Here is a 12,124-nt window from a genome sequence, read left to right on the forward strand (position 1 = left end):
TGCTTCCAACCCCACACCCCCACCAATATACACCCAATGAAACCAAGACCTACAGTTGCCATGAAATAACAGTATATATAAAGATAGTGGAAATCTAAAGTAATAGCAGCTATCAACACATTCTCTCTTTAACCTTTAAGAATAGTTAACAGTATTTTCTGTACACCTCAATGTTTAGTCTATAGTTTATTTTGGGTTTAAGTACCTTTTTTATCTGGTTTCTTGTCCGGTTTGTCTTTCTTTTTCTTGTCTTCACTCACTTCTGATGTTTTCACATTTGCATTTGTAGTAACCACTTGGGTTTGTGGAGACAAACATGTTTCAGGAGCAGACTGAACGGAAGCCACTGTCGGAACTGGAATTTGTTTAACTGGAAATAAAGCATTTTGACGTTGGAGGTTAAAACAGAACTCTACGTTAGCTGCACTCTTCCACTCTATACAATTCTTTTCACGAATGTCTGGCTATCTGAAGAACATGGGTACAGTTCTTATTATAATTCAGTTTACAACAAATGCATATTTTACTGATAGTACAGGAGCTATACTTGATGAATATGCTGATAGAAAGTCATTGATCCCACTGATTGTGCATTTTATAGACCTATTTCTTTATTAAATGTAGATTCAAAAATATTTTCCAGAATACTGGCCTTTAGATTTGAAAAGGTTGTTCCACAAATTATCTCTGAAGACCAGACAGGATTTATTCAGAATTGTTATTTACATTTTAATATTAGGAGATTAATGAATATTATATATACCCTTTCATCCCAAATTCCATAATGTGTTGTCTCACTAGATGCTGAAAAGGTGCTTGACAGAGTCAAATGGGAATATCTATTCATTACACTTCAAAAATTTAATTTTAGCCCTAAATTTATATCTGCAATTAAACTGATTTATTATACACCTATGGCTTCAATACCTACTAATAATCAAAGATCCCCTTTGTTTAGGCTTTTTCGAAGTACTAGACAAGGTTGCCCTTTAAGTCCTTTATTATTTGATATTGCTTTGGAACTCTTGGCTATTGCACTCCGGGATTCTTCAAATATATGCAGCCTTACTCGCGGACAGATGATTCATAAAATATATCTCTCCATGCACATGACCTGTTACTTTATATTTCTAATCCGGAGGAATCTATCCCCGCAGTTCTACCACTACTAGATCAGTTTAGTGTTTTTTCTGGCTATAGATCAAATCTTAATAAGAGTGAACTTTTTCCATTAAATATGCAAACCCCAATTACCTTTTAGATTAGTAACCGACTATTTTATTATTTAGGTGTTAAAATTACCAAGAAACATAAGGACTTATTTAAAGTTAATTTATTGCCTTTAATTGACCATGTTAAACAATTATTTACTAAGTGGTCCCCACTGTCTTTTATCATTGGTAGGCCGAATTAATGAGGTTAAGATGAATATTTTACCAAAATGTTTATATTTATTTCAAGTGATTCCAACTTTCGTCCCGAAATCTTTTTTTGACACTATTGATTCTAAAATTCTTTCATATATTTGGCAGAATAAAAAGCCAAGGTTAAGTAAGAAATATTTACAAAAACTAAAAAAAAGGATGGTGGTATGGCCCTGCCTAACTTTATATATTATTGGGCAATTAATATCAGATATTTAATTTTTTGGATGCAAGATTTAGATGTAATTCAATGTCCCAAATGGGTACACCTTGAGCATCAATCAGTACTTAGATTTTCATTAGTTTCTACTTTAGGAGCTTCACTCCCTTTTGCACTTACCAAATTAACTAAACATATGATTAACCCAACAGTTAAACATACAATACAAATATGGTTTCAATTTTGTAAATTTTTTGGATTGAATAAATTTAACTTGTCAAGTCCCATTCAATCTAATTTTTTCTTTCAACCATCCAGAGTTGACTCAGCTTTTTCTATATGGAAAAGGAAGGGAATAGTATGTTTTCATGATTTATTCATTGATAACTGTTTTTCATCTTTTGAACAACTGTCTAACAAATACAGTTTGTCTAGATCACACTTTTTTCAATATTTGCAGTTTAGAAATTTTTTAAAAGCTACTATACCCTCTTTTCCGACACCATATAAAACTGAAATTACGGAAAAAATTTTAGGTCTTAATCCTTATCAGAAGGGCTTGATAGTAATAATCTATGACTTAATTATGAAAATACATCCAGAATCACTGGACAAAATTAAGAATGAATGGGAAAGTGAACTCCAGACATCTTTACCTACAGAGACATTGAAGATGTATTAACTAAATGAAGAATTTTCTTCCATGTGTGCCAGACACTCGTTGATATAGTTTAAGGTAGTTCACAGGACCCATATATCAAAAGATAAGCTAGCCCGTTTTAAATCGCCATATAAATCCTATATGTGACAGATGTAAATCGAATGTGGCTTCTCTGACACGTTTTGGTCCTGTCTTCTTTTGGAAAAATACTGGAAAGAAATCTTTAACTTTATTTCAACTGTATTAAATATTGATTTACGACCTCACCCTATCACTGCAATTTTTGGATTACCAAGGATAGAGTCTGGCCACTTACTGTATGATTGCCTTTGTTACATTAATGGCCAAACGATCCATTTTGCTTAAATGGAAGGATCCAATACCCCCTATTACTCTTCAATGGTTCTCTCAAACTATATCATGTTTCAACTTGGAAAAAATTAGGAGTGGTACTGTTGATCCTTCGCTTAAATTTGAAGATATTTGGAGTCCATTTATTCAATATTTTCACATGATATAGATTCCTCTTTAATAACTTTCCAATTTAGAGGAATGGAGTTGATGACATAATATTGCTCTGTTTCTATTGAAAAATTTCAGTCCAGTCTTTTTTTCTTTTTTTTTGTCTTTTTCTTTTGAAATTTTTCTTGTTTGGTTTGATATATTGTTTATAATTTTTCTTATTGATTTGGGGATTTTTTTTCTTTTATATACATAATAAATCCTTTTCTTTCCTTTATTTTATATTATATTCACTTACTAAGAGATCATTGGATCTACAGATTTTTTTTATATTTTATTATTCTTTATGATTATCTATGCCATGATTGTTCTCCTGATCTCTTTGTATTACATGTACAAACATCGATGTTATATATTAATCTGTATTAATTTGGAAACTAATAAAAGATTGAAAAAGAAAAAGAAAATTAGAAGATTTTTATTACCTACTTAAAATATTTAAAGGGAAAAGATTTGTGTCCTGTTAATGAAAGCACTTTAGGATTTTCAGGAAAATATGACAGAATTGGATGACAAGATGATTAATATGGAAGGTCAGAGATCTGTTGATCTTCTAAGTTAACACTGAAGATGAGCCACCCTTTACAATATTTACACTAGCTCATATAAAACTAGATAGCTGTGAAAATTGCTTTGGAGGGTGATAAAAGATATTGAAATGATCAAAGAATTTGGAGAGATCTGGACTAACAAAGACCTAATTTAGCTGGGAGTTCTTGAGCAGAGTTCCAAAGAAGCAAAACATTGACAGGAAACTCACCATTGGAATAATTAGACCATACTGACAATTAAGTATTGGGCCAAATCTTTCTATGCAATGAAGACCACCATGCTCAATTTGCATTCTGATAAGGTGGCTAGGTGTACTGCAGGAATTCAGGATGAATACTACTAGCATCCATTCAAGGTCAACTAGACTTAGGCAATGCATAACTGGTTTTGTAATGAATTAAAATACTTTGAGCTTACAGTTAAACTTCTTTTTTGAAAGAACAAATGTAAATGTAGTAAGTATACAAGGTAGAAAATGATTACTTCCTTTTTAAAAACAAAACAAAGCTTCCAAGGAGAAGATGAACTGGGAATAATCATGATTGATGAACAAGAACAAGTTCAGAGGTATCATCTTAATGAGAGGATGCCATCAGATACACGTTATAGGATAGGAATAAAACTTGCCATCAGTTACAATAAGTTACTTCATTAACTGAAAGACAACTCTCAAAAGGAGGAAAACATTATCTGTATGGGAAAGACAGTAAAGAAGCTCAACAATCATTGTCAGTAGAGTGATTTATAGCATCAAAAAAAAGACAAAAGTATGTGATTCAATATAGTTACTGCAAGATATTACTGAGCCAGAAAAGCCAAATGATGAGAAACTAAAGTATTGTACGAGTTAAAATGGTTCAGAAGAAAAAGATCTGGGAAATTAACAAAATTGCCAGAAAAATCAGGAGATAGGAAAGTTCATTAATAGTTTATTCAGGTTATTTAAACTGAAATAAGGGTTATGTTATTATACCTGATCTTATTAAACCTGAATCAGTTTATCTATACCTTGCCAATTATAAAGAAGGGTATCTAAAAAGGATATATCCAGGATTTTGGAACTTAAATAATAGAAATTTTTCTAAACAACACTTCATACAGAAAATAAATATAAAAATCAGACATCTTTATTTCACTGTGTTTCCTAAAAGGTAAAGTTTATCTGTAAAAGTTTTACGGATGATACTGTATATTTTCAGACTGGGTAAGCAAAGCATATTTCCTTGAAAGTCAAAAAAAAACTGCAGATGCTGGAAATCTGAACTAAAAATAGAAAATACTGGAGGTCAGGCAGTATCTGTGGAAAGAGAAATTGTTAACGTTTCAGGTCTGCAACCGTTTGCTGGACAGGAAAAAGAATGAAAACAAGTTAGCTTTCAGTAGCAGAGAAGACAAGAGAGGGATAGGTAGAACAAGTAATATCTTTGAAAGGGAAAGACCCAATGATGTAGCAGAAGGACAAGCAGTTAGAATCAGATGCTTCTTTGTTTGGGAGGAAATATTTCCCTTTCCTGAAGGACTTTAGAGAACTAGATGGGTTTTTACATCCATACAATTTACAACAGTTCTAAGCACAGAGATAAGTTTCAGTTTCTTCAACTTAAATTCCTCAGATGTCATAGTAGGATTTGAATGAGTGGCCCTTGATCAGAAGGCCAGAACTCTGGCTGTCAGTTTATTAACTTAACTACCATGCTTCCATACCCAATGCTTGATGAACATAAGAAAGGAGCGGGGGGGGGGGGGGGTTGCTTTTGAGCCTGCTGCACCATTCATTAAGATTAATGCTGATCTTCTACTTCAGTACCTTGTGGGACAATACTAAATTGGAGCAGGGCAAATTACGAGAGTATTAGGCAGGAACTAGGGAGATTTAATTGGGAACGGCTGCTTTTGGGCAGGTCAAATTCTGACAAGTGGAGGGTGTTTAGAGACCAACTTCACAGAGTACAGGTCAAGTACGTTCCAGTAAGGAAGGAAGGACAAGGATGGCAAATTAAGGGAACCTTGGATGAGGAGAGAGGTGGCGTATTTAGTCAAGAAGAAAAAGAAAGCTTATGTAAGCTAAAATCAAACAAACCCCTTGGAGGATTATAAAGAAGGCAGAAGAAAACTTAAGAAGGGAACTAGAAGAGCCAGGAGGGGTCATGAAAAGTCCTTGGCAAATAGGACAAGAGAATCCCAAGGCATTCCATACATATATCAAGAGCAACAGGATAACAAGGGAGCAGGTAGGACCACTCAAGAATAAAGGATGGAACATGTGATTGGAGGTGGAGGATGTGGGAGAGGTCCTAAATGAGTACTTTTCATCAGTATTTACCAAGGAGAAGGTTGTAGAGGATAGGGAGATCAGTGTGGAGCGTGCTAATATGCCAGGGCATTTCAAGATAAAGGAGGAGGTAGTGTTGGGTCTCTTAAAGAAAATTAAGGTGGATAAGTTCCCAGGGCCTGATAGGATATACCCCAGGTTATTGAGAGAGGCAAGAGATGAAATTGCTGGGGCCTTGACCAATATCTTCATATTCTCTCTAGCCACATATGACGTCCCAGAGGACTGGCGAGTAGCTAATGTTGTTCCATTATTCAAGAAGGTAAATAGGGATAATCCTGGAAGCTATAGACCAGTGAGTCTTACGTCAGTCGTAGGGAAGTTACTGGAGAGGATTCTTAGGGATAGAATTTGAGCATTTGGAAAACTGTGGCGTAATTAGGGACAGTCAGTATGGTTTTGTGTGGGGTAAGTCATGTCTTACTAACTTGACTGAGTTTTTGGAGAAGGTGATGAAGGTTATTAATGAAGGTAGAGCTGTGGATGTTTCTACATGGATTTTAGTAAGGCGTTTGACAAGGTCCGTCATGGGAGGCTCATCCAGAAGATTAAGATTCATGGGATCTACAGTGAATTGGCCATTTGGATTCAGAACTGGCTTGCCCATAGAAGACAGGGTAGTGGTCGATGGGACTTATTTTGGCTGGAGGTCTGTGATTAGTGGTATTCTGCAGGGACCATACTTGAACTTAACCCAGCCAAATGTGAAGTGTTGTACTTTGGGAGATCAAATGTAAAGGGACAATGCACTGTTAATGGCAAGACCCTTAACAGAGTTGATGTGCAGAGGGCTCTTGGGGTCAAAGTCCATAGCTCCATGAAAGTAGATACACAGGTTGATAGGGAGGTAAAGGCAGCATATGGCATACTTTCCTTTACTGAGGAATTGAGTTCAGGAGTCAGGACGTTCTGTTGCAACCTAACTAGAGTTTTATAAAGCTGCATCTGGAGTATTGCATTCAATTCTGGTTGCCCCATTACACAAAGGATGTGGAGGCTTTGGAGATGGTGCAGAAGAGATTTACCAGGATGCTGCGTGGATTAAAGGGTATGTGCTATAAGGAGAAGGTGGACAAACTTGGGTTGTTTTCTCTGGAGCGGCTGAGGCTAAGGGGAGATCTGATAGAGGTTTATAAGATGAAAAGCATAGAGTAGACAGCCAGGGTTGAAATGCCTAATACCAGAGGGCATGCATTTAAGGTGAGAGGAGGTTAGGGTTCAAAGGAGATACGCAGGGCAAGTAGTGGTGGGTGTCTGGAATGCACTGCTAGGGGTGGTGATGGAGGCAAATATGATAGAAGCATTCAAGAGGTTCTAGATAGGCAGATGAATGTGCAGGAATTGGAGGGATATGTACCGTGTGTAGGCAGAAGGGTTTAGTTTAGTTGGGCATTTGATTACTAATTTAATTAGTTCGGCACAACATCATGGGTCAAGGGGCCTGTACCTGTGCTGTACTGTTCTATGTTCTCCATGTTCAGGTGTCATTTTACAGCACTATCAACATATCCCTCGACACCCTTAATATCCAAAAATCTATCACTGTTTTGAATGAAATTAGTGCACGAGCTTCCATAGTTCTCCAGGACAAAGAATTCCAGAGCTTCACTGAGAATTTCATAGAGAGTCATACACCATGGAAACAGGCCCTTTGATCTGCTAAGCCCATACTGACTTTCAAATACCAATTTACACCAATCCTATTTTGCTTCTCCACATTCCATCAATTTCTTCCCTCATGCCATGATTCTACCAATCCCCACACAGCAAGGACAACTTTTAGTGACTAATTAACTTACCAACCCACCGGTCTTTGGGGTTGTGGAGCAAAGCAGTGCACGTACATTCACAGCAGAAACAACCAACTCCACACACACAGCACTGGAGGTCAAGCTTGAATCCTGGTCGCTGGAACTGTGAGGCAACTCCACCAGCTGCACTAAATATCTCCTCACAGTCCTAAATAGCCTGCCTGTTAATCTCATACAGTGCTCCTTAGTCCTAGACTCCTCAGTCATGACCTACCCTCAAATTCTTATATTCTAGGCTGTTAAGCCCTTAAAATTTTAATGAGGTTTTCTCTTATTCTTTTAAGCCCAAGGGAATACAGTTCCAATCTACTCAATCTCTCCTCATACAGCAAACCAGTGTAGTGAATCTTTGCTGCACTCCCTCCTATGGAGATGCATCCTACCTTCATAAGCAGCAGACCAAAACAGTACATAATATTTCTGGTGTGTTCTCACCAAGGGCCTATATAATTGCAACAGACTTGTTTATTCCTAGAATCAAACCCTCTTGTTATGAATGTATGAAATTGACCTGCACGATCGGTTTGTATGACAAGCTTTTCACTGTACCGCAGTACAAGTGACAATAATAAACCAATACCAATTAACATACTATTTGCCCTGCTAATCAATTGTTGTACCCGCATATTGTCTCTTAGATTTACACACAGTTTTTTTGAGCATCAACACTGTCCTTTATACTCTCCTTTTCTGTTTTGTTCAAAGTCTACAACCTCATGCTTTCCACATCATATTCCATCTGCCAGGTTCTCACCCCAGCATGGTCCACATTTTCTGAAGCCAATCTATATCCTCCACCATACTCACAATTGTGCCAAGCTTAGTATTGCTAGCAAACTCTGAGACGTGATATTTGGCCTCTTCAGCTGAATCGTCGAAATAGCTAGGTTCCAAGCACAGTGCCCCACTAGTCACAGCCTTCCAATGGAGAAAATTGTTTGTTCCCACTCTCCGTCCAATAACCAATTCTCTTTCCATGTCAGTACATCACCTTCGATTCAAATGCTCTAACCTTGTTGACCAGCCTCCTGTGTGGGACTTTATCAAGAGCCTTCTGAAAATTCAAATGCACCACATTCACTGGTTCTCCTTTAAACTATTCTCCTAGTCACATCCTCCCACATTCATGAGAGATAATTTAAGATATTTATTTATTAGTCACATGTACATTGAAAACACACAGTGAACTGCGTCTTTTTACATTACTAAGAATGTGCTGGGGGCAGCCCGCAAGTGTCGCCACTCTTCCGGCACCAAACACAGCATGCCTACAACTCCTACCTGTACATCTTTGGAGTGTGGGAGGAAACTGGAACACTCGGAGGGAAACCCACACAGACACGGGAGAACATACAATGTACTCTCTTTACATACAGCAATGAGAATTGAAGCCCGGATCACTGGCACTGTAATAGCATTACACTAAGCAGTATAAAGGCATTATTTCATAAGGATTTTTAGAATAGCTTATGAAAGGAATTTATAGGTTCAAGGAGCTTTGACAGTGATCTGAGACACAAGAGGACTGCAGATGCTGGAATCTGAAGCAACACACAAAACACTGGGAAGAACCTTAGCAGGTCAGGCAGCATCTGTGGAGGGAAATAGACATTGAAGTTTTGGTCAGTCCAGATGAAGGGTCTCAACCCAAAATGTCAACTGTCCATTTCTTTCTATTGATGCTGCCTGATCCACTGAGTTCCTCCAGCATTTTGTGTGTTGAAACAAAACATATCATTTAATATAGCAAGGTGACAGAAAAGATGCACTATGGTTTTTGAGGTTTCTATGTTTGAATCTACAAAGCACATTTTTCTTCTTTGTCACTAAGGGGGGTATGCATCCACATACCAAATATAGTTCAGCAACACAACCTCATAGGTGTTCTTCTCTTCAGCCCAGATATAAAAATTAGCAGGCAATGCACCAATGATGCAGTATGACAAGCCATCCTATTTCTGTTTCTGAAGTGGAATTACCAAGGAGGTCATCTACTCCACACCTGCCAGAGGCCAAATGCAGTATCCTATGACTGCTTTGTTAAAACTAAACTATCTCAGTAATGGAATGAAGTTATCTCTATGGCTCAACAATGTACCAGATGGCATAATTTGGTAATAAGCCAAATAGGGCTTAAGAATCAGCATTACTTTTTGAACAATGGAATATTATATAATTATCTTTGAAATTCTTAACTTTTGCAATAAATCTTATTTTAGGGTCAATATGCTAGTAGACATGAAAACTAGGAAACTGAATATAGCTCGTCACTGAAACATTTAAAAATACCAGAACGGTAATGAGTGGATGGAAATAGCAGATTAAATTTGCATCTTCACTAGTTACAATTATCACCTTTCTTTAAATCAACCAAGTGATTTGACAAAAAAACAATGCAAAATAATACAAGTTGTGATAGAAACAAGAATCACCAGTCTAATTCTTTCAAGTTGTAGTGTTTTATCTTACAGAATGACAAAATGGGTGCCAGGGGCCGAAATTTCTCTTCCAGCTTCTATGCCCCTTATCTAGTTTGTCATAATTTGATGCAATTTATCCTGTTACACTATTACTATGTAATCTTGTGGCAAGGAGAAAGAAACACAAACAAACTGAAAGAGAACAAAAAAACTTAAGGAATTTCCCCATTATCCTTTTCAAAAGGCAGTCAAGCAAGCTCTAGGAAAATGTGTGCATTTGCAAGCAAAATACAAAATTAAAATGCTCAGTTAGTAAAGTGAACTTCCATAGTCAAATTTCATTTTGCCTGATGTTTTGCATATAGCCTTATGGTTGCAATTTTCTTGGTGGCACAAAAACCTACCTCCATTACGGATCTCTGCTTCAATGAGATTCTGCTTTAAATCCTCAATTTCCTTCTTCAACTTTGCATTTTCAACACGAAGTCTCTTTTCTTCTCTTTGGGATGCCTGTAGGACTTAATTGCCAAAAAAAATTAAAACAGGAGGTATTTGGTATATACGAATTGAAATTTGGTTAGAAAGGATACATTATACTCAAATAATCAAAACAGATGATTCAGAATTTTTCTTTGGCACAGTTCTGATGCAAATGTTAACACTATATCAATTGGCTCCTTCAGAAAGTTTGCACTCACTAGAAAATAGATTGAGGGTATCTAAGCTACTTGCACAAAGGCCATTACCTCTAGTTTGTGCTACAGGGTTGAAGTCCTGCACCCTTGGGACCTGATTGGTGCTAGACCACAGAAAATGCCCTGAGAAAGCCTTATGTAAACATATCCCTAACCCCTAGGCTAGCCTGTTCACTCTGCCCATCCATTATATGGCTCCTGCTGTGAACTGGCAGCTGCTAGATCATTAAAAGACTGCTTTGTCAATTTCCAAAGTAAATCCCTCCCATTGTGAACCAGCAACCTACAGGAAGTTGTCCTTGGTAAACCAGTTCAGTTCTCTGTATACATCGTGTTTTTTTTAAAATCACATAAAAATAAAAATTCATTCTTATGGATTTTATCCCAAATTTTGCCAAAACAGAAAAATTTTGCTTATACAAAATGCTAATACAGCTGCCCTGGTGGCTGCACTGTAAATTAATGGTGCCAGATTCCACAGGAGTTGCCAGAGCACCAAATGCCAGACCAAAGAGTTTCAACCTGTAGCTATGCTTACACTTCTAAAAGCGCAACCTCCCACTTTTTTTGTGTGTGTATGTATCTGTGCTTTTGATTGCCTGATTAAAAATACAATTGCATTAATGTTCTTGCCAGACAATATTAATGCTGAATTGAAATACCATTTAACAGATGTGTGTGTCTAAACAAAATAAGGATAAGGGAATAATTGAGGTTTCATCAAACATTTTAATGACAAAATACATGCTTAATTGAAAATGGCACTGCATGAGACCATTATCAAATGCTTTAGTGGAAAGATATTTTTAAAACAACTGCTTAGCCATTTTTAAGACTGACAGATTTTTTTGTATTTGGACAAAGAGCAACTCTCTAGTGGAATGTCTGTTGGCTATAGCTATTGAAAAGATTACACCGGGAAGCAGAGAAGCTTTGGTCTCAAGGCACATAGTTGATATTTTCCAAGTTTTAGACTTTTTGCCTACAATAGAGTAGTGAACATTTAAAAAATGTGCACTCGTAGTTGAAAAGTAATGAGAAGACAACTGAAATGCACATAATCACTTATTGTTTTTGCAAACATTGAACATTAACAGATAGATACATGCAGCATGGTTCTTGGAATGAATGGTTTCTGATTCATCTCCCAATCAGTCTAGCTTCTAACTCAGCTCTATACAAGTATAATTTAAATTTGTAAACCCTTGGTTAGGTTATCCTCCAAATGAATTAACTTTCAGCAACCATCAAGACAAATGTCATAAAATCATTGTATGCATCAGTACAATTTGTTACAAATCATAACATTAAAATTGGGAGTACATTATAACCATGTTTAATTTTAATTAGTTATCCAGTGGTTGAGTAGCCAATCACTAATTGTCAGATTTATTCAAGCAAACAATGCAAAATTACAAGGACAAGGACGTCTCAAAAGATTTAGTGTATGTATGCAAATGAAAATTAAATGTTGCCGAATATTAGCACAGAATGGCCAGAGCCTATTAAAAGATCAAGTAATTCTTAGACAGCTGACAAGGATATAT

At 36.6% G+C, this 12,124-nt stretch overlaps 1 protein-coding gene across 3 annotated transcripts in view; it reads right to left on the bottom strand.

Moving 5' to 3' along the window:
- The window catches only part of aimp1a (aminoacyl tRNA synthetase complex interacting multifunctional protein 1a), a 46,267-nt gene that overhangs the window by 11,427 nt on the left and 22,716 nt on the right, over window positions 1-12,124 (bottom strand). For all 3 annotated transcript variants that reach the window (XM_052035277.1, XM_052035260.1, XM_052035268.1), the window contains exons 3-4: window positions 10,287-10,400; window positions 206-370 (exon numbers count right to left, since the gene is read on the bottom strand). In XM_052035277.1, coding sequence (XP_051891237.1) covers window positions 206-370; window positions 10,287-10,400 — 279 coding nt within the window. The remainder of the gene's footprint in view (window positions 1-205; window positions 371-10,286; window positions 10,401-12,124) is intronic.

The sequence above is a fragment of the Pristis pectinata genome, chromosome 2 (genome assembly GCF_009764475.1).
Source record: "Pristis pectinata isolate sPriPec2 chromosome 2, sPriPec2.1.pri, whole genome shotgun sequence".
Lineage (NCBI taxonomy): Eukaryota > Metazoa > Chordata > Chondrichthyes > Rhinopristiformes > Pristidae > Pristis > Pristis pectinata.